The sequence below is a fragment of the Elephantulus edwardii genome, unplaced genomic scaffold (assembly GCF_000299155.1).
Source record: "Elephantulus edwardii isolate Elephantulus edwardi_28Jun2011 unplaced genomic scaffold, EleEdw1.0 scaffold00077, whole genome shotgun sequence".
NCBI lineage: Eukaryota > Metazoa > Chordata > Mammalia > Macroscelidea > Macroscelididae > Elephantulus > Elephantulus edwardii.
Window position 1 is genome coordinate 9,071,948 of NW_006399827.1, and position 22,883 is coordinate 9,094,830.

At 50.1% G+C, this 22,883-nt stretch overlaps 1 protein-coding gene and 1 pseudogene across 1 annotated transcript; both read left to right on the plus strand.

Moving 5' to 3' along the window:
• SAMD14 (sterile alpha motif domain containing 14) lies at window positions 1–22,577 on the plus strand. Its single transcript, XM_006889303.1, has 10 exons — window positions 1–281; window positions 5,622–5,676; window positions 14,013–14,179; window positions 14,580–14,865; window positions 18,348–18,435; window positions 18,530–18,604; window positions 18,700–18,859; window positions 21,285–21,404; window positions 21,505–21,660; window positions 22,252–22,577. Exons 2-10 carry the CDS (start codon window positions 5,634–5,636, stop codon window positions 22,405–22,407), a joined length of 1,251 nt encoding a protein of 416 aa, XP_006889365.1. The 5' UTR covers window positions 1–281; window positions 5,622–5,633; the 3' UTR covers window positions 22,408–22,577.
• Window positions 16,778–17,757, plus strand: LOC102864317 (annotated as a pseudogene).
• Window positions 22,578–22,883: the final 306 nt, after the last annotated feature.

Here is a 22,883-nt window from a genome sequence, read left to right on the forward strand (position 1 = left end):
ACACGCACACGCCGAGCAGCCTCCCGGCAGGGCTCCCAACCCAGCCCCGCCCCGCCGCCTGCTTCCCGCAAGCCTCCTCCTCTCTCCCCACGCTCGAGCCCGGGACCCTGCCCGCCGACCCCCACCCCCACCCGGCATGGAGCCGAGCGAGCCCGCCCGCAGCCCCCCGCGGCCGGGGTGAAGGCCCCCGCCCCTCTCCCGCTTGGCTCCCCGCCGCCGCGAGCACCATGGGCCCGAGGGGCTCCCGAGGCAGCGGCCGATGAAGATGCCCGATGCTGGAGGTGAGGGGGCCGGGACCCCCGCGCCTCGGGGGTGGGCGGGAACGCCGGGCCGGGGGCTCGCGGGAGGGCTCGGAGTGGGATGGATGGGGCAAAGCGGCAAGAATCTTTCTTCCCCTATCCCGAGGGGGGTCGCACGGGACTGGGGTGCTGGCGGGCGAGGGATGGGGCGGAGATAGGATTTGCTCCCCTAATCCCCTCTCGCCCGCCCGCCGCCTGGAGAAATTAATAAAAACTGGCGTGGGGGAGGGGAGAGGGCTTAACTCCTTCCTGCGCGGCGGGGAGTTGGGTTGATGGGTTGAGAAAGTGGCCACCCAGGGGGTAGCGATCGTGGGAGCAGAGGAGGTGCAAGTCCCCCCATCAAAAGCGCCCCGAGGTGGCGTGGAGACGCACCGGGTGCCCCGAGCTGGGGCCTCGTGGGGAGGGGGCACTGCCTTCTCGTGCTGCAGATCGGCCGCCCGCCACCTGGGCTTCCTCTCCCTTTCCCCGTTTTTTTCCCACCCCCAGTTATACTTCTCTTTAGGTCTCTTTCTTCCCTTTGGGGCCCCGTCTCCTTAACCTGCTCCTCTGTGGGGCGTTCCCCTCCTGCACTGGATACTCCCCGCTCCTTCCTACCCTACCGTTGGGGCTCATTCAGAGCGGGGGTCCCCTCCATTCCCTCCACAGCTTTCCCTGCCCACCCTAATCTCGCGTACATCCTCAGCAGCCCTGGAAGCTGCCGTGAGTCTCCACTCTCTCCACTTCTTCCTCAAGGCTGGTTCTGGCTTTATCGACCTTTCTTTTATCCCCTTGGTCCCAGGAAACTTGGGGTTCACCTGCCTTTTTTTATCTCCGAGAAAGGTCAGAAGTCATATTAATAGAGCGCTTTGGTAATTAGAAGCTTTTGGGGAGCAAGTGGCCTGATAGCCCCAGAGCCTAGACTGGGTCGAGATGGAACAGCAGGTTTATTTCTCTTCTAGTGGCTTTCACCTGTGTGTGTGTGTGTGTGTGTGTGTGTGTGTGTGTGTGTGTGTGTGTGTGTTGGGGGAGGGTGTTGATAAATAAATTCCCAAGGCTCAGTTTTGAAAGTGGGGGATTTGGAAATGGGAGGGGTCTGGTGATCCCCTGGAAAGCTTGCTTTTCCCTCAGCTTCCTCCCCCCAGCATTCCCCTTCATACAGGTGTAGAGGTGTCTCTTCAGTACAGGCACCCCCGGAGGTTAGCTGTCAAAGAGAAGAAAAAGCAAGTTTGTGCTGAATCAGGATGACTGGGAGAGCATGTTGAGTTGGAAGCCTCAGTCTACTTCAACCTCAAAGAGGCATCCATCCATAAGAGGAAATCTACCTAGACAGAGGCCTTGAATAAAGGCCAGAAATCACCATTAAAGGACAGTCTAAGAGGAAACACAGCCTCTGACCTCAGAGAAGCCTCATTCTGATGGGAAGGCACTTCCTATCTTGCTTAGACAGTCCCTAGTCTGATAGGAAATACATGGATAATTGCTCTCCCCAGTGAACTGCCTTGGATGTGAGATAGAGGGGCTCAGTGAAGTATAAAAAAATTTCCCATTTTCCAGTAGTTGGGGAAATTATGTGGCATTTAGTACATTGCATGTTTGGCTGCTAACCAAAAGGTCAGCGGTTCAAATCCTCAAGCCCCTCTGGGCAAGAACAATAAGCAGGTAGTCTCCTCCTGCAAGGATCTACTGCCTCTGAAACCTGATGGATGGTTGCCATGAGTTAGAATCAATTCCATGGCAGTGGGTCTGGTTGTGTGCTTTATAGACAACTGAGAGGAGAAAAGGCTTTCTAAGACCACTTTCTGGAGAAGGTGGTAGCTGGGCCCTATGCTGGTCAAGCTTTTTGATTGAATGAGGGAATTTGGTTTCTTTTTTAGGGCAGCCTCCCATCCATCTGGTTCCTAGGGACTGAGAGGATGTTCTGGAACTTCTTTGACAGTAATCCCCAGCTCCCTTCCCCCCAAGGTCCCAAGAATGACAGAAGTGATTCCGATGGGTTGGTCCGTGTCCCCCACATTCGCATTGCCACATTTCCTCTTTTGCTTTCAGCTTCACTCCATACATTTATGGAGCCTAGGTAGAGGTACTTTGGTCATGTTGCAAGGAGGGACTGACCAGGCCTTGGAGAGGGATATCATGCTTGGGAGGGTAGAGAGACAGAACAGGAGAGGAAGACTGTTGATGAGACAGATTGGAGAGGAAGACTGTTGATGAGACAGATTGATTCAGTGATGAGGGTAATGGGGGAGGTATGTTAGAGACACTAAGGTTGGCACAGGATAGAGCAGGTTTCAGAGCTGTTGTATATAGGGTCGCTATGAGTCACAAGTGACACGACAGCACATAACAACAGATAGAGATGTTTTAATGCTTATCCCAGCTGTAGCCAATAGGGACCACTCCTCTCCCTCTACCACTGATCAACCTCTTTTTCCTTGAGAGTACCCCAAACACTACAGATCATCACCTGGGATCGGGTTGCAGGGCAGGTGATGGAAAGCCCATGTTGAGTTCAGCCTCTTCTCCCCTGTATGTTAGCTTATCTCTAAGGCATGGTTACTAAAAGTCCCAAGCCTGGCCAGCTCACAGTGAAATGATGCCTATGTAATAACAGAAAAGGGGAGTCCCCTGTAGCCTCCCTGCCATCACTCTCTCTACTGGATAAGTCTCCAGCAGGCATGTAGTCCAGATTTTCCACACCTCTCAAATGCATAGTCGAGCCTAATGCTCCAACCATCTGTGGCCCTGAGCTTCCGCACTCTCTCATCTAACATTTTTCTGCCTTCCTGACACCCAAGCCTTAGTTCAAGGGCTGCTGGAATCATACATCTGGTAGGAATCGTACATCTGCCCACATTGCTTAGCTACATGTGTCCTGCTTTCCTACTTTCCCTCCCTTCTTACTTCCCACAAAACCCCAAGACTCCTAACCTATCCATACTTTTACCCAGAACATACTTGATGCCCCTAGAATGTATTTAATGCATCATAGAGATTTGTCTGTCTAGTGTTCTGCTGTTGAGTACTCCTCATACCTTTCTGAGGATTCATCCATCTGTGAATCTGTCAAAAACAATGAGAACTGTGAGTTTGTTTGGAAAAGTGGGCCTGCTGCTGGTGCCAGCTTCTTGAACAGCTCATGTTCAGAGAGGCAAGGATGGTGAGGACACTGGTGATGGGGGGAGGGGACAGGACTGATGATAGAGTAGATTGATGGAGAAGATGATTGAGTGAATGGATGAGTACATGGATGGATAGACGGATGAATGGGAGTGAATGGGTGGATGGATGGATGGACGGATGGACGGACAGACGGACACATAGATGCATGGACCAATATGTAGGGAAATGGATGGAAAAATGTGCGTTCTCATCTTAATTTTGCCATTAGCTTAATCTTGAGCTATTCTCCCCATTTTTTGGGGGGGGGTCTGTTTTCCATTGTAAAACAAGAGGACTGAATTTAATGATTTCCAGGTTTTCTCTTAGAGTTGATGTACAATTCATGATGATTAAAAAAATTTTAAGAATCACTAATATACATGAGGGATCTGTGGTGGCCTAATGGGTCAGGATTTGTGTTGCCAACCCAAAGGTACAAGTTTGAATTCAACAGCTTCTCCAAAGAATAATGATACACATTCTTATGCAATTTGCTGCATCTGAAAACTCATTGGGGAGTCAGCTATGAGTCAAACTTGATGGTATAGAACAACAGCAGTATACCTTGGCTATCAAGAAGCTCTGGGGGGAAAAAAAGAAGCTCTGGTGGCCTAGTGGGCATATCCAAAGGCATGTATTAGAATCTGCCTCTGCTTCTTGAAAGAAAGATGGACAGTCCCCTCCTGTGTGATTTACAGCCTCTATAAACCCACTAGAGGGACAGCTATAAGTCGGCACATAATCAACAATATGAATTGTGGCATAGTCTGTGTTTTGTGTGTGTTATGCTGATAATCAAAAGGCTGAGCATTTTATGAGGCAGAACCCACTGTAGCTCAATGGGAAAAAGATGGACAGTCTCCTCACATTAAGTTTTGTAGCCTTAGACCCCCCAGAGAAGGTCACTATCAGTTGGAATTGACTCAAGGGCAGTGAGTTTGAGTGTAGTTTAATACATGGGAGAATGCTAGCTAACAAATAAGGAAGACTGAGGAACTGATGCCTTTACATTATGATATTGACAGACAGTACTAAATATAGCATGGACTGCCAGGAGAACAAACTTGTCTCAGAATGTGTAGAGAGAGGGAAAAAAATGTGTAGGGCTAGAATGTTCCTTAGAAGCAAGAATGGTGATCATTGGTCTTAGGCACTTCAGACATGTTATCAGGAGGCACCAGGCTTTGAAGGACATCATACTTTGTAAACTAGAGTGTTAGCAAAAAAAAAAAAGGAGACCTTTAAGATGGATTCACATAGCAAGGACTGTAAGGATGGTGCGGAACTGGCTAGTTCTGAGTCGATGGCACCTAACAGTGACAATGATGGAAAGACTCAGCATAGTGAAGGGGCGAAACTCAGTAGCCTGTGTGAAGGAACACAGTGCATTCACTGGATCCAAGACTGCAGGACTCAATGCATGTCTATTTCCCGGATTTACATCTGCCTCTGCCCATCTGCTTCTGCCTCCTGCCCCAACCCCCAGCTAGGCCATGACACATACCGCCCCCCACCCCATTTGAGGAATAATTCTAGGGAAGGTGAGGGGCTAGATGACTATGAGCAAATTGCCATTTGCAGTTCCCCTGTCTTAAAAAAATTGAATTGATTTTTTAAAATTGTTTATTAATGCTTTAATCAAAGTTTACAGAAAACTTGGGTTTCCATTCATTGTTGCACATTTCCCTCCCTAAGCCCTCAGTTCCTTTTCTCTTTAAAAAGATTCTTTCATTGTTGCATATTTTCCTCCCTCTCCCCAAACCCTAGTTCACTTTGCTATACACCTCTTATTCTGGACTGTTGTCATGCAAACAATACCTAATCATATATTCCTTTTAAACAATTATTTCCCTCATCTGTTTCAATGTTTCATTATTTATCCCCTCTTTCCTTAGTTTCCCCCCAACCCCCATGTCAGTCCTGTTTTATAACAGTGGCATTATGCAGTATTTGTCCTTTTGTGACTGAGATATTTCACTCAGCATAATGTCCTCCAGGGTCACCCATTTTGTGATTTTTTTTATGAGTTCCTTGGTTTTCAGTGCTGCATAGTACTCCATTGTGTGAATATACCAGAGCTTCTCTATCCATTCATTTGTTGATGGGCAAGCAATTCCCCTGTCTTAACCAATCTGACCCTCTTACTCAGACTCCGTTCTCTCTCTCCTTTCTTATCCTTTTCAGCTCTCTTGAGTCATGGCTTCTTCAAAGCTTCGAGAACCCGTGGATGAGGTTTTTGGTAAGTTCTATGAAACTCTCTCTAGTCATTAGACACAGTTGTAGAGTACTTATTTCTTCCAAGACCACCCAGCATTGGGGAGGGGCCTTGAAGGCCTGAATATGTCCATGTATTGTAGCTTTACGGTCTGTTTTATTTTGTCACTACTATCCTGGTAATGCGGGAGAGGGATGGGCATTCTCCTCCCGTGTGATTAAATGCCTCTGAAAACCCACTGGATGGTCAGCTATGGGTCGCTTCCACCTCGACAGAACATAACAATATCCTACTAATAGTGAACTTTGGTGGCTTAGTCTGTAGGGAGTTTCCCTGCTAACTCAAAAGTTTCTCTGGTAGTTTGAATCCACTAGCAGCTCCTCCAGAGAAAGATAGGCATTCTCCTCCCATGTGTTTACATCCTCAGAAACCCACTGGAGGGCCAGCTATAGGCAGGTCTCGACTCAATGGCAATGAATTTTTGAGTTATCCTAGTAGACTTGTCAAGTACAACAGCAGAGATGGTAAGGGTCCCCCCCCTTTATTCTATATGTGTCTCATGGCAGGTAAACACCTAGATTTCATATGCATTCTACTGTTGCTTTCTGTAATGCCCAGAAGTTGCCCATTTTATAGAAGAATCTAGGCACAGAATGCTGTCGTGTATGCTTTAAAGATCACATGATAAATTAGGATAGAGCTAGTACTAGAATTCAAGTCGGCTTGCCTCCTGCTTCCAGTTGCTGCGTTACAGATCTGTGCACCTGGCACAGATGATCCACATTACGTCCTTGTCACGTAAATGTATGGGACATCACTGCATGCTGCTTGTACATGTACCAAAATCAAATGCATGACACATGTACATTGTCTCAGTGGCCAGGCCTTCCCCTGCCCCCTCCCCCACACCATACACGTGCCTGTGTGTCAGGTTCACATGGGCACAGGCACACACCAGCCCACACCATCATTCACCCCCTGCAGTTTAGCTGTTGTGAGCCTTGGAGAAAGAGACCCCTCCCTCAGGGCAGCGTTCCCAGCAGACTGTGGGGTGGAAAGGCTATTTCCAGGATGGATTCATATGGAGGAGACAGTGAGCAGAGGAGCATGGAAGGAGAGGAAAAGCATGGAGGCAGGAAAAGAAGCTTGAATCTTTGTTTTTTTTTAAATTTAGGTTGTTTATTTTTAATTTCTTTTTTTCCTATAATTATATTTTATTAATTTTCATAAACACTTACAGAGATTTGGGGCTTCCACTCATTCATTGTTGCACTGTTCTCTCTACCCTCCTCCCAGTTTGTTCTTGTCCAAATGCCACAGTGCTTGTCAAAGCCAGTTCTGATTAATCTTCTTTGTCAGTGTGTCCTTTGCCATTCCCTATCACTCCTCCCTGAGAGAGACTTCACCCTGAGTCATAAGGAAAAGGGGATGGCGTATTCTCTTAGCTACTTCCTGCTGAAAAGGGACGCTGTGGGTTTCAGGGTGAAGATCTTCTCTCACTACTCTAAAGGGCCCCTTTGGCAGTAGGAAACACATAGACTATTATGGAGATTGATTTTGGAATTTAGATGCACTCTTATTGATTGTGCTTGGCTGTACATGTTCATATCCTTGAAGATGTATCATGGGGGTGTTGCAACCTAGAAGACACAAATTTGACTAACAAGTTATAAGTACATGAGTCCAAAAATTATGGAAAAGTAAAAGAAAAGATTCTTTTATTGTTTTACAAACCCTCCCCCAGGTCCCCTCCACCATGTAGCCCTCGCTCTAGTCTCCTGTGATGACAGAAATACCCAGTTATATCTCTCTTTTAAACAGTTCTCTCCCTCCTCTGTTTCAGTGCAGTATACATTATTGAACCCATCTTACTCAGTCTCTCCCCAGCCCCAAGGACAGTCCCATTCTACAACAGTGGCATCATGTAATATTTGTCCTTTTGTGACTGGGATATTTCACTCAGCATAATGTTCTCCAGAGTAAACCATTTTGAATAATATTGCATGAGTTCCTTGTTTTTAAATGCAGCATAGTATTCCATTGTGCGAATATACCACAGAAGAAGCTTGAATCTTTGACGCTATGGCCTTCATAGCCTCTCATCTGTGTGTACTGCCTCAAGGGGACTCCTGTGCTGGGAACACCTCTCCCTGCCTTCCTCGTCCCCTCCCCGTACTCCCCTCTCTCTCTCATACTCACTCAGGCAATGCCAGGAACTATTGCCTCCTGCCTTCTGGAGAAGGTTGCTTCCTCCTGCAGCCTCCCTAGGGTCTCTGGAGTGGAAGATTTGTTTTTGAAACTCCCCACGACTCCAGCCTGCTGGGCCTGAGCCTTGGAGCCGCTCTGTCTCTACCCACACCCAGCCTAACCCTTATCCTGACTGGCATGAGCTCCCCTCTCCAGACTCTTCTGCCTCTGTTTTCCCCACCCAGACCCCAAGAGCAGCAACAGATTTGCTGAGGTAGCTGGGCCCTGCCTTGCCTGCTTCCTGATTTGAGACTATGAAATATTCATGACATCCCACTGCCCAGGACTGGCCTTCTCCCTGGGGGAGAAAAGAGAGAGAATGCTGGTGTGCATACTGGGATGAGATAGTAGAAGCAGGTCAGGATGGAGCAGAGAGACTAGATGTCTCACCCTGCCTCAAAATCTGTGGTCCTCTTAAAAGCCTCTTTGCTCTCCAGACGCTCCCATGTCAGATGACTGAGGTCCTGATGGAGCCCACAGGGCAGAACAAAAAGCCCCCTCTCTGGTCTAGGTTGGCTGGGTACTAGCTGTGGGCCTGAGGATGCTGGCAAGTCCCAGGGAGAGCATCCAGAGCCCTTGCCAAGGAGTGAGGAGGAGAGGACGTGATCCTGTCCTTAACTCCTTTTGCTCTGTGCCCTTAGCCAAACCTTACCTGAGCCTCCATTTCTCCATAAAAGAGGAAGTTGGATTGACTCGACCTAACCCGTCTCTGCCTGAGAGAGTAGCATATGGCTGGTTACAAATCTAGTTCTAGAGCCAGCCTGCCAGCTTTTAACCCTGGCCCTCCTCTTTGTTGTTTGGCTGCCTTCAGGATGCCTGGAGTGACTTGCTCACTGGGTTGGAGGAAGGCTTAAATGAGTTAATAATTGTAAAGCACTTAGAACAGTGCCTGGGCACAGTGGACACTCAGTAAATATTAGCTTTTATCATCCTGTGGCTCCACCCTCAAACCTTGCTGTTTCATGACTGTGCCTTGAGAATCTGTGCCAGAGGGCAAGGGACAGAGGACTCCCTCTCCCAGCTCAGCCTTAAGGCCTAGAAACATCAGACGGGTTGGGTCACGAGGCAGCCAAGAGAGGGGAGGAATACTGTCAAATCTGGGAGTCCAAGATACCAGTCATTTTTTAAAATTATTATTTTTGTGTGTGCGTGTACCGCCAAATCAGATCTGACTGGTACAGGAGGAGATTGTCTCTCCTTCCCCGGCAGAGCATCTGGTAGATTCGAACCGTGCGCCTCTGGGATTGCAGTGCAGCTTCTTGCCTCTAGGCCACCAGAGCTCCCCGATAGCAGTCATTTTAACAGAACTTTTCCCTTCCTCCAAGCCTCCACCTGCTCCCCGTGGGGGATAGCAACAGAATCCTGTCTCTACCCTCCAGCCCCGTGTTCCTCTCTCCTTGCAGATGGCAGTGGCCCTCTGATGCTCCTCAGGGTCTAGCCTAAGCCTACGTCATGTCTCTACTTGAAACCTCTTGTCTTGTTCTTCCTACGATCTCAGCTCCGTGCAGTTTCTCAGCTCAGCTCTCTAAAGTACTAAATCAGCCCCCATCATACCCGATCTCTTTCATCCACTCAACAAATATTTATTGAATTCCTAATATATCCTCGACACTGTCCTAGGACATAAGGAAGCAGCAGTGAACCAGCCAGGCAGAGTTTTCTGCCCTCAGGGAACTTGAACGATAATACATCAACTGGTAGGGAGACAGATACTAAAACTCACATATATGAACAAGGAAGCTCTAAGATGTTGGACAACGCTCTGCTGAAAATAGAATGTGGAATGGGATGGAATGTGGACTTGGGTTTGTAAGTGGGGCCTCAGCACCAGCAAACCCATTTCTGCCAAAGTCTGCCTGGTGTGGGAGTATGGCTCTCATGCAGCTCACCTAACCCTGACCGAGCATCTGTCCTCTGGGAGGGCACAGCACCAGGCTGCCAGGATTCGTGGTGGAGAGCAGGGGGTGTCATTTTCAGTAGTGGGCAGATTCGCATGGGAGACGGTCATCCGTAACCTTAGATGGTGCTGGGGGCTGAAGATGGGAAGGAGGAGGTAACATGTTAAGAGCAGATTAGCCAGACAAGGAGTGAGGAGTGCCTGGGCAGAGGGCGAGAAGAGCAGTGGGATGGAGGTGGGAAAGAAGAGTTGGAGGCCATTCTGTAGGTACCAGAATACACAACTTGTTACTGCTGCCACTAACACCATCAATAGCTAGTGCTCGGTGAGCGTTTACGAAGCTGCAGGCATCACAGTGAAGCACTTGATGTGGGTTAGTTTACTTACTGCTCATTTATCAACTCTGTAAGAAAGATGTGGCTGTGATGACCCTGTTTTTACAGATATCTTAACATAAATGATTTGCCCAGGGTGACTTAGTAGACCCGGAGCCAGCTCTAGCCTTCTGGCTCCAAAACGTAACGCTCTTCACCACTGGACAACACAGGCTAACTTGGCCGCCTTGAGCAACAGACAGACAGGCTGAGAGACTCAGACTTTTTGTTGTTGAGGTGTTTTTTTTTTCTCTCCATCCATCTCCCAAGGGCTTCAGAGGCAGGAGATAAGGGACATAGTTAGAAATGTGCTTGAGAAAGTTGCTTAGCCATGTGGCAGAGGCAGAGGGAACAAAAGGGCCAGATTAGAGTCTGAGGCCATATTTTAGGATCGTCAGATGGAGCTGAGGGCGGCTGATGAAGGCTTGGGGCAGTGGTGGGGGAGGGAGAGGAGAGGCCAGGATCTGTAATGTGAGGAAGGCCAATCAGCAGAAAGTCATTCTTTCATTAATGTCCTAAGTCCCTGCTTGGGCACTGTGGTGGCTCAGTGGTAAGGAGTTGCGCTGTCATCCCAGAGATGGTGGTTGTGTGCCGTTGAGTCACAACCAACTCATAGCAGATTCTCCAGTGGGTTTTCAAGGCAGTAAATAAAAAAGGAGGAGATTGCCCATCCTTTTCCCACGTAACAGCTGGTGGATTCAAACCACATGCCTTTGGGATTGCAGCGCAGTTTCTTACCACTAGGTAACCAGAGTTAAAATCTATCAGCTGCCCCACAGTACCTACTGTGTCATACACCATTCTATGCGTCTGTTAGAGAAGTGAGTAAAATGGGGAAATCTGTCCTCAAGGACTTGACATGTTAATAAGTGGACAGAGTAAACTCAGTAAGTAAAATAAATAGGATGCCAGAAGTTGAAGAATGTTGCAAAGAATGCTGTCATAGGGGGTGGGTGGGTGGGGGTTACAGAATGTGTGTAGATATGGAGCAATTATAAATAGGGGGTCGAGGAAGCCTGCAATGAGAAGCGACATTAAAGACTTGAAGAAGGCAAGTGTTACAGAAATTTGTATGTAGCACGAACCTTGTAAAAGAAGAAATGTAAAGGCCTCCAGGTGGGAGCAGGCCTGGCATATATGAGGAAGGATCCAGAACCTGGGTGGCAGGAGCAGAAGAAGAAAGGGAGAGAAGTGCAAAATCCCAAGTTAAGGAGACTGCTCTGGTGGCATAATCTATAGGGACTTGCCGTGCTAACGCAAAGACAGTGCCCTCTCTAGTGGTTCGAATCCAGCAGTGGCTCATTGGGAGAAAGATGAGTAATCTCCAGTGTGATTTACAGCCTCTGAAAACCCACTGGCTGGGGAGCTCAGCTCTGAGTTGGTTCCGACTTGATGGAAGTGTGTTTGAGGTTTGGGATTTTTTTTTAGTGTGATTTTCCCCCATCCCTGGTTTTAAGGTGCATGCAGACTGAGTGGGTCTGGAAGGCCACTCAGAGACCTCCGGCTCGTACTCTGCGTGAAATGAAAGTCACCGGAGGGTTTTAAGCAGAGAAGTGACATGATCTGACATGTTTTATCAGGATCAAGTCTGCCTGCTGTGTTGAAAATAGACTGCAAACGGGGAAAGGGGAGAGGAGGGCAGGCCAGCTAGGAGGCTGTGTGTCGTAATCAAGACAAGAGATGAGGGTGACCTGGGGGGGGGGCTGAGTTCTCCCTCTCCCCTCCATCCATTCCTCTTTGTCTCCATGATGCATGCTTGTATGCTGTATATTGTCTTCACAGTAACAGGAACAGTGTTTAATTGTTAAGTGGCCCGATGTACCCATTACCCAATCCTAACAATTATCAACTCATGGCCAGTTTTGTTGCAGCCCCTCTTCCACACGCCACCCTTCTGCCCTGGATTGTTTTTGAACCTAATCCAAAACATTTCACTTGGCCATAAATATTTCAGTATGTCTAGATATATTTCAAAGGTAGAGCTAACAGGAATGGTGGATGGATTGGTTTGTAAGAGGGAAAGCGAGGAGACGAGGGTGGCTCCAGGGATTGGAGCTGCTGTCTCTGAGATGGGAGGGGCAGCTGGGGAATGGAGGTCAGGAATTCAGCTTTGACTGTAAGTTGAAGACTCAGGCTGGACATGTAAGAGGAGATGCTGAGGGGGCAGCTGGACACATAATTTACCAACTAATCTGGGGCTGAGGGGAAAGGGTGGTGTGGAGCTACCAAACTTAGGTGCTTGGGTGGATGAAGAGGCCTTTCACTTAGCCAGGGATTAGAGATGTAGGTTTGAAGCCAGGTGATGTGCTCATTTTGATGGTTAAATCTGAGGTGCGGGGAACCTTTGATGTAAGAACTCCGTGGCTGGTGCTGCCAAGCCTCGATTTGGAGGTCAGGATTAGAAATAGGCAGGTGGATGGTATAAACAGCCACTCAGTTGTTAACAAATAGGTTGGACGTTCCAGTTGATCCTGAGTTTCCATGGAACAAAGGGCTGGCAGTCTGCTCTCCTCTGTGGAGCATAATTCTACCCTGAAACCCGTGAGGTAACCATGCATAGGAATCAACTTGACGGCAGTCTTTTAAAAAAAATTACTGGTTAGGCCAGGAAAAAAGCTAGGGGTTGTTTGGGGGTTGTCTACAGACAAGAGAAAGGGGCAGGCAAGGCAGAGTGAATGAATGACAGGATGAGGGGGATCCTCGAGACTTCTGGGGGGAGGTGAGGAAGAAAGTGGCCCACCCTGCAAACTGGAAACTAGTTTTCTGTCTAGAGACCAAAGAATCAATCGTTGGGGCTCCATGAGGTGGGACTTCATCCCTGAGTGAGTGAAGGGAAAGTGAGCCATGAGCTTAAGGGTTTCTCCAGGTGATCCAGGGGGCTTTGCCTCTTCTTCCTCTGTCCTCCCACCCAGGATGTAGCCCAAGCCCACGAGGTCAGGCTTGAGGGGATAGGCTTTTGGGGACTGTAGGTTCCATCAGCACCTGTAGCAACTGCTTCCCTGACGAGCACTCCCTGGTTTGTGTGGGATTCCTCTGCCCCAGTTCAACTTTGAGTCCTCTATGTGCTCCGTAGCACTGTCTCTGGTTGTGACCTTGACCCTAAGCATGACACCGGAAGCCAGTGCCCATAGCAGGGCTCTGGATAGACAGGCAACTCAGCCCACAGAGGGGAAAGCCAGTCCCTGGAGCAAGTCTTAAGAAATGCCAAATAAACAAAATACCCCAAACAAAACCCAATCCCATTGCTATCCAGTCGATCCCAGTTCACAGCAACCCTGCAGGACAGAGTAGAACTACCTCAAAGAGTCTCCAAGATGGCAGTCTTCATGGAGTATTTTCTGTGGAGCAGTGGAAGGTTGAAATACCTCCATGCTGGGTAACAGGCAAGCATTTAACCATAACATCACTTTAGCTCCTTGGAGCCATACTTCTCTGGCTCAAAATCTTGGTCTCCACTGCAAACTTGCCTTTGACCAAGAGACTTAACCTCTCTGAGCCTCAGGTTCCCCAGCTGTGAAATGTGCCTAATTGCACACACTGGGCTCTCTACCTCATATCTTATCAACTGTCACCTAGACCTGAAGACCCACCTTTCCCGACCCATTCAAACAGAGTCATCCTGTGTCCCTCTGCACTGTGCCTTCGTGAGGGTTTGCCACACGGTGCTGTATGTCTGTGAGGGACCTTGATTTTCATTTGTCTGTCCTCCCTAGGCCCAGGATAGCACTGGTTCTCAGAACACTTGTTCCCTGTTAGGGGTTTGGGTGCAGGAGACCTCAAGTGGGCTTCTGGGACTGCCTTCTTCAGGTCGCTGGACTCTATCTTCTCACCCTGGTTTGCAGACTTGGACTTGGCCGTGCCAGAGACCGTCAGGCTGGACAGCAGTTTACACAAGGCCCGGGCCCAGCTGCTGGCCAAGGGCCGGAGACACCGGCCTTCCCGCTCGAGGCTTCGGGACAGCGCCAGCTCTGCTGAGGATGGTGAAGGCTCCGACGGGCCTGGAGGCAAGGTTGGGGCAATCCACCCCAACACACAAATACCCACCCAGCCTTTTTGCTCCTGAATAAGCCCAGTAACCCTCTCCTCCAGGGAAACCACGTCCCCCAGACTTGTAGCATAATATCGCTAATACACTATTAGCAGTCATTTATTTCCCTCTCATGTCATCCTCTTAATGAAGGCATTATCCTCATCTTACAGATAAGGAGACTGAGGCCCTGAGAGGTTTGCTCAATAATGTCTGAGGCTGGACTCAACCCCAGCCTGTGTGCCCATTTCCCACCCCTCATGGCCCCAGGAGTCCAGGTTCCCGCTCTGGGGCCTCCCGTGTGATTTAAGGGGTGAAGCTGGCTCCTACACCCTCCAGGAAATGGGGAGAATGGACACTCAGTGGCTACACCCTCCTCCAGGTGACCGATGGCTGCGGGAGCCCCCTGCACCGGCTGCGCTCGCCCTTGCACTCGGGCCCAGGGTCCCCCGGCAGCGGTTCGTTCTGCCTGGAGCCTCCGGGCCTGCGGCGCAGCCTGGACGAGGACGAGCCGCCACCTTCACCGCTCACACGTTACCGGCCACTGCACAACGCCGCCTCGCACGAGGGCCTGGCCGCCTCCTGCTCGCCGCCTCGCTCGGCGCCTTCCTCGGACAGCTCACCCAGCTTCGTGCGCCGCCACCCGCGCGCAGAGCCACACAGCGAAGGTGAGCAGCGGGAGACAGCGGCCCCCGCAGGCCAGCAGCGTCCCCTGCAGGTCCCCAAGGGGAGAGAAGCGCTGGGAGGGTCCAGGGAGGACAGTAGCGTCCCCTGTAGGCCCCCTAGGGCCAGCAAAGTGCTGGGTGGGTCCAGGGAGGACAGCAGTGTCCCCTGTAGGTCCCCTAGGGCCAGCTAAGTGCTGGGTGGGTTCAGGGAGGACAGCAGCATCCCCTACAGGTCCCCGAGGGGAATGAAGCGCTGAGAGGGCCCAGTGCAGGCCCAGGTGTCTTGGGTGGGAAGCAGGAGAGTAAAGACCACCCTTCAGTCTTTCAGCAGATATTTACTGAGTGCTCGTTAAGTGTCAGACATTGTTGGGCTCTGGGACATAAAAGTAGCAAAAGGATGTGGACCTTGTCTTGATAGGGTCAGTAATTTAGGAGCTAAATAATAAAATTTTAAGTTAGGAGGAGAACCAGGGTAGCTCAGTTAAGTGCTGGACTACTAACCAAAGGTTGGCAGTTCAAACTCACCTAGAGGACATGCCTGAGAATCCGCTTCTAAAACTCATGACCTTGAAAATACTACTTGAAAACACTTCTCTGCATCTCAGGGGTCACCATGAATCCACTGAGGTCAGTTAACAGCAAAAACATTGTTAGGGAGGCAACAATCTAGTAATTCTCTCATTAATTGCATTATTATAAACACTGAGTGCACGGTGGTGGTTGTAGGCTGAGGACTGTGGCTCAGAGTGACCTACGAACAGCAGATCTTCCCCTATCCTGTGCTGTGTTCTCCATCTCTGCCATCCTCAGCTCACTGTTACAGTCACTGTGTCAGTCCATCTTGTTGAAAGTCATTCTCTTTCTTGACCTCCCACCTTTCCTACCATGATGTCTTTTTCCATAACTGGTCCCTCCTCAAAACATGGCCCAGTATATGAAACAAAGTTTTGCCCTCCCTACCACTAAGGACTTCCTTCAAGACGGGTTTATTTCGGCAGTCCAGGCTATATTCAGTACTCTTCAATGGTACCTCAGTTGAAGGCATTGATTCTTCAGTTTCTTTACTCACGGCCCAGCTTTCAGATGCATAGCAAGCAACTGGAATTCCCATGGTTTAGACTAGAAATGCCTTAACCTTGCATCGTTTTCTCACATCCTTGCTCTTCAGCACTTTAGAGAAGTCCTTAGCAGCAGACTTCTCTAGTACATATTTTCATTTCTTGACTGCCGCTGCCATGGGTGATGAATATGGTTTAAAGAAAAATTACAACTTCAGTTTTTCTCCATCTATTATGATGTTTCCTACTGGTCTCGTGAGGATTTCTGTTTTCTTGATGTTGAGATGAAACCCATATTGATCTTTTTCAGTTAGTGCTTTAAGTCCTCTTCACTTTCTGCAGACAAGGTTGTGTTATCTGCATAATGAAGGTTGTTGAGTCTTCCTCCAATCCTGATGCCACATTCTTCTTCATGTAGTTCAGCTTCTCAAATTATTTTCTCAGTATACAGATTTAATAGGTATGGAGACAAGTGCTGATTTTAGACCATGCAGTGCTTCCTTGTTCTGTTCAAACAACTATTTCTTGGTTCTGGAATTCCTGTTTTCTCAATGGTATCCATAATTTGCTATGATCTACACAGTCAGATGCCTTTGCATAATTAATAAAACAGAAGTAAACATCTTTCTGGAATTCTCTGCTTTCAGCCAAGATGCATCTGACATCAGCATGTGCCATGACTGCTTCTGAATGCAGCTTTAATTTCTGGCATTTCCTTGCTGATGTACTGTTCCAGTCATTTTAAACAATCTTCAGCAGGATTTTACTTGCATGTGATGCTAATGATATTGAGAAGTACATGGTGTTTTTCTTAGTGGAGCCGTGGTGGCAGTGGCTGTGCCCTTGGTGTCTCTGAGTTAGCCACTGCTATCCTCGTCGCTGCGGCAACCCTCGCACCTGCCCTAGACATAACTGAACAGATGACCCTTTGTGGCACCCTCAAGGGCCACAACGGCTGGGTGACTCAAATTGCCACCACACTGCAGTTCCCAGACATGATGCTGTCCACCTCTTGAGATAAGACCGTCATCATGTGGAAGCTGACAGAGATGAAACCAACTATGGCATTCCTCAGCGTGCTCTGCGTGGTCACCCCCACCTTGTTAGTGATGTGGTCATCTCCTCTGATGGCCATTTTACCCTTTCTGGTTCCACGCCTTCAGGATCTCACAGCAGGTACTACCACGCGCTGATTTGTAGGGCATACAAAAGATGTGCTGTGTGGCCTCCTCTGACAACCGGCAGATTGTCTCAGGATCCAGAGATAAAACCGTCAAGCTGTTGAATTCTCTGGATGTCTGCAAGTACACTGTCCAGAATGAGAGTCCCTCGGAGTGGGTGTCTGTGTCTGCTTCTCACCCAACAGCAGCAACCCCATCATTGTCTCTTGTGTCTGGGACAAGGTGGTCAAGGTGTGGGACCTGGCAAAGTGCAAGCTGAAAACCAATGACACTGGCCACACAGGCTACCTGAACACTGTGACTGTTTCTTCAGATGGATCCCTCTGTGCTTCTGGAGGCAAGGACTGCCAGGCCATGCTATGGGACCTCAACGAAGGCAAGCATCTCTGTACTCTAGATGGTGGTGACATCGGCAATGCCCTGTGCTTCCGCCCTAACCACTGCTGGCTCTGTGCTGACACAGGCCCCAGTATCAAGAACTGGGACTTGGAGGGCAAGATCACTGTAGATGAACTGAAGTAAGAAGTTAGCAGCAGCAGCAGCAAAGCTGAACCACCCCAGTGCACCTCTCTGGCCTGGTCTGCTGATGGCCAGACTCTGCTGGCTACACAGGCAGTCTGGTGTGAGTGTGGCAAGTGACCATCGGTACTCAGTAGAAATTTATGGCACAACTTGGGAAAGAAAAAGTTTGGCTTAAGACGGTTAAAAAAATTTGTAGTAGTACATGGAGGTAGGAGAACTTGATTAAGTGTCTGACCTAGTTGGGGGCTTCTTGGAAGAAGTAATATTTGTACCAGGATTGGAGAGCTGGTTAGAAGATGCCCAGGATAAAATGAACAATAGAATAGTAGCTGTATTCACCTTTTTGTAGTGCTTCACGCTTTGAAAATGGCTTCTACACTTTCCAAGGCTATAATCATTATAGGAGCAGACTGCCATGTCTGTCTTCCGCAAAGCAGCTGGGCAGTTTGAGCCATTGAATTTTCAGTTAGCAGCCACGTAAGCATTATGCCACCAGAGCTCCTTGATGATCTTGTAGACCCCATGAAATAGGTGTTACTTCCGTATCTGAGATGAAGGTAGCTGAGAAAGGGGAAGTGACTTGTCTCAGGTCAGGCACCAGCAGTAAAGGGCATCAGAACCAGGTTACTTGAGTCTAGGAATTGCTTCCACACCACACTGGCAGCTGAGGAGGAAACAAGCCAGCACACACACCGACTGTTTTCTCGCCTTTTTTCCCCTAAAGATGACAGCCGGGATGCCAGCCCACCTGAACCTGCCAGCCCCACCATTGGCCTGGACAAGAAGACCCGCCGAAAATTCTTGGACCTGGGGTGAGTGAAGGGGCCGGAAGCCAGGGCTTGATGCTGTCAGGGTAAGGGGAGTCTAGCAGGTAGCACTGCCCCATTTCCACTGACCTTCCCACAGGGTCACCCTACGCCGAGCATCCACTGGCAAGAGTCGGAAGGAGAAGGGCAGCAATCGCTTGTCCATGGGCAGCAGGTAGGAAGAACCCACAGTGCCCACCCATGATGCCAGCCTGGAGGCCCTGGCCTTCCTCTCTGTGCCTGTACCCACACTGGGTGCTCTCTCCACAGGGAATCAGTGGAGGGGTCTGGCAGATCTGGGGGCTCCCCATTCCTGCCCTTCTCCTGGTTCACAGACAGTGGCAAGGGCTCAGCGTCCTCTGGCAGCACTACTTCCCCCACGTGCTCCCCCAAACATGAGGGTTTCAGCCCTAAGAAGTCAGCTTCTCAGGTAAGTCCATGGCCTTCTTGTCCCCAGTCTGGCTCCAGCTTGGCTCCAGACACAGGTGACATGAGACCATCCTTCACTGTGTCGCAGGCTGGGATTGAGGCATTCCTGAGTCCATTTGTGCACTCATTGAGCCAGTTAGTGATCCACTATTTCAATCATCCTGAGTTCATTCAGTCACTTACTCATTCATATTCTCCGTCATTCACTCCTGATTTATTCAGTGCCTTATCCATTTAACACGTGTCACTGTGTCAGGAACTGGGCCAATTTGCGTGTGAGTGGGTAAGGCATGGGGGTGAGTATGACCCCATCTAGGCTTCAGAACCTCACAGATTTGTAGGAGAAGTGAGTCCAACTAACTGAAGCAACAGAGAGTGTCTGCTCATGTTCATAAAGCTCTTTTTCATCTCCTCTGAAGTTGATTCTAACTCAGTTATCTTCCTTTGGGATTCTGAGGCTAAAGATCTCAACTAGAGGGGACTGACTAGTCATCTTCCTCCCAAAGCCACTGGTGGAGTCAGTCACACAGCCCGGGACATGCAGCCTGTGGGTTATAAATGTGACTCACTATGAATTCTGTCACCGAGCCCCAAACACAAGTGTTTCTTCACGGTCACCAGAGCCTGGTGAACTAGGCAGAGCAAGCATGTTTGTACCCATTATCCAGATATGGAAATGAAGGTTCACAGAGATGAGACCTGCCCAGGGGCTCACACAAAGAGCAGTCAGGAAATCAGATGTTGTATTACCTAAGGCAAAGCTGCTGTCAAGGATTTCTGTTTCTTTAAAATGCTGAAGAGCAAGATGGCCATTTTCCAGGATGAAGGTGCATGCGATCCAGTCCAAATCAGGGTGTTTTCAGTCACCTCGTATACAGGTGAAAAGTGGACAGTGAATCAGGAAGACCGAAGAATTGATGCTTTTGGATGAAGGCACTGGTGTATATTGAATATACCACGGACTGCCCAAACACCCAGCAAAGCTGAGTTGAAGAGAAGGCTCCTTAGAAACAGGCTGGGAAGACAGAAGCAGGGTGCTGAGACTTTGTCTGGCATACTTGGGGCATAGAAGCGCTAATCCCCTTATGAAGACAGTATACACGGTAGAAGGTTAGTGAGAAAGAGGCTGACCTTCGGTGCCAAGGACCGACATGTGGCGGCAGCAGTGGCCTCAAGCACAGCACTGCTGTTGAGGACCTCACACACACAGGCAGTGCTGTACGCAGGGTCACTGTGAGTCACAGCGAACTTGACAGCACCGCAGCCGTGGTCTTTTCAGTCACTTGCTTTGCATCTGAAAGTTGGGCAGTCAATGAGGACTCCAAAGAATTTTTTTTTTTACTCCAAAGAATTGATGCCTTTGAGCTGTGATGTTGAAGAGTACTGAATTTGTCTGCCAAAAAGAATCAATCTGTCTGTCTTGCAAGAAGCACACCACAGTGCTCCTTAGAGGCAAAGATGGTAAACCTTCATCTCACATGCTTTGGGTTTGTCGTCAGGAGGGACCAGTGCTCGGGAACGTGGAGAAGTCAGAGACCGACCCCAACAAGATGGACTGACAGCAGTGACTCACAAGGGGCCTGAGATCGCGAGGATGGTGCAGGACAGGCCGTGGAGCAGCCGGTGCTTGACGGCTGCAATGAGTTCAGGCAGCCACAACGGCACCTACGACCTCTGAGCCAGGGTTCCTGCTGTGGTCGATTCCTTACGTGCTGTGCGGGCAAGAGAAACCAGAATGCTTGGAATTCAGGTGGACTGACTTCTCTCTCTGCATGCCCTCCTCCATCCTGGCCTTTTTCCCTCCCTTGCTGGACCGGAGCTGCCTCAGTGAACAAGACACAGCCTAAGCCCTCAGTGGTTTATCAGGCACCAGCAAGTCTCTTCTGGCTCACAGAACTGCATGTAGCAGAACGAAACCCCACCTGGTCCTGTGCCATCGCTGCTGCGGAAGCCACTGTGTCAGTCGGTCTGTGGAGGGTCTTCCTCGCTTTAACCCTTTACTCTTCCAAGAATGTTGTTTTTCTCTAGTGACTACTCTAGAGACTAGCTTCTGATAATATGTCCAAAGCATGCAAGACAAAGTCTCACCATCCTTGCTTCTAAGGATCTCACAGAGGCAATAGCAGGGATAATGACTGCCTGCTGAAAGCACTGTAGGCTGCCTGTAGGAAGCAATACCTAACTGGAGACATCTTCCATTCTTTCCATCAATTCTGCCCACCAGTTGCATTCCCACATGCCCCTGACAGCTGTCTGCTCCCTCAAAGGCACCATGTCCTGTGTACTGGCCCAGCCCTGGGCTTGTGCACATGGGAGGCTGAGCAAGACTGGTGTCCAGTCCAGGACGTTCCAGCTGGATGGGGGTAGTGCATTGAGGACACAGGAGTGAATTTTCTCCTCACCATGAGCACCCCTTTCCTGTTCAGGAATCCACCCTGAGTGATGACTCCACCCCACCCAGCAGCAGCCCTAAGACGTCGAGCGGCCCCCGGCAAGAGGCCAAGTGCTCCTACCCCTATCACACGCTGTCCCAGTCTTCAGATGAGGTAAGCAAAGCTGGCCCCACAGTCACCAACCCCCGACCTCTGATTCCACGCAGGCCACAGGTCAAGCCTGTGCTCCTCGTTCTTCTTGGTCTCTGTCTAGTTCCTGGATGAACCCCTCCCCACTGTCCATCACTGGACCAGTCAGCAGGTGGGCCAGTGGCTGCACAGCCTCAACCTCGAGCAGTATGCCGCCGAGTTTGCGGCCCGTCAGGTGGATGGGCCACAGCTTCTGCAGCTGGATGGGAGCAAACTGAAGGTGGGTCTGGGGTAAGGCCATGAACCCAGCCTGAGTCTGAGGCTCTTCTCATCCTGACACGTGACCTTCACCTCCCCCTCTAAGCCCGCTACACTGACCTCTGACCTCTAGGCAAGGATATCAGCCTAATCCTTGTACCCCAGCATGGGTGCCTGGTCTGGTCTGGAACACAAGTCCACTTTGATTTGACCACCTGGGCTGCCCTTTAAGACTATCATCTGACCCTTGACCCCAGATGAATGCCATAGTGTCCATGTCAACTCTCTTGGATTGTCAGCCTGGAAAGATGCTGGCAGTGGTGGTATACCTCATCCACTGACCGCATGTGACCTTGGACAAGTCACTCTCCACCTTCAGGCATCAGGGTCTCAGGCAGGGTCATCCCAAGGCTGAAATCCTGCAAAGATGGGAACCAGGGATTGGGCTGGTACTTTTCACCTCTCGTCTCCCATCCCAAGTTGTGGCCCATCAGAATCCTAGTCAGGGAGGAGGTAGTTACACTCAGGAAGGGCTTACCGAGCTCCCGAGAGGAGGGCTGGGACCTCAGATGGTTCTGGGATGCCTTCCCTCACCCCAGGCTTCCTCCCCTAGAGCCTGGGGCTCAGCAACGCGCATGACCGGGCACTAGTGAAGCGGAAGCTGAAGGAGCTGGCAGCGGCTGCCGAGAAGGAGCGCAAAGCTCAGGAGAAAGCAGCGAGGCAGCGCGAGAAGCTCCGGCGCAGAGAGCAGGAGGCCAAGAGGAGCTAGAGGCAGTGGGGGCAGCTGCTGGCACCCAGGCACCACTTGGCAGGCACAGCCTCACCAGGGAAGCTGGACCTGGGCACCAAGCTTGGGATGACCTGGCTCCATGCTTAAGGGGGCACACATCCTCTCCCACCCTGTCTGGATCTGGACCCCCAGCAAAGGGAGACCCCAGGAAAAAGGGCCAGTAATAAATTGTTTCAAGGACTTGTTTGGGACAGAGTTCCTGGGAGAGGTGGCAGATAAAGGCAGGCAGGCAGGCCTAGAGAGTCTGCAGCACTCTGGGAGCTGAGGCGCCTGGGTCAGGCTGGCCCTCTACCCTCCGGCCCCGGTGGTGCTGGGGGCTGAAGGGAAGCTGGAATGCTTGCCTGCCTGGCTGCCTTCAGAGGCCCCCAAGAGGGGCGAGGGTCTCAGGGCTCAGAGGCAGGACTGAGCCTCTCTGCAGGAGCAGGCACAGTTATTCCTCCCCATTTTGCTGTGGT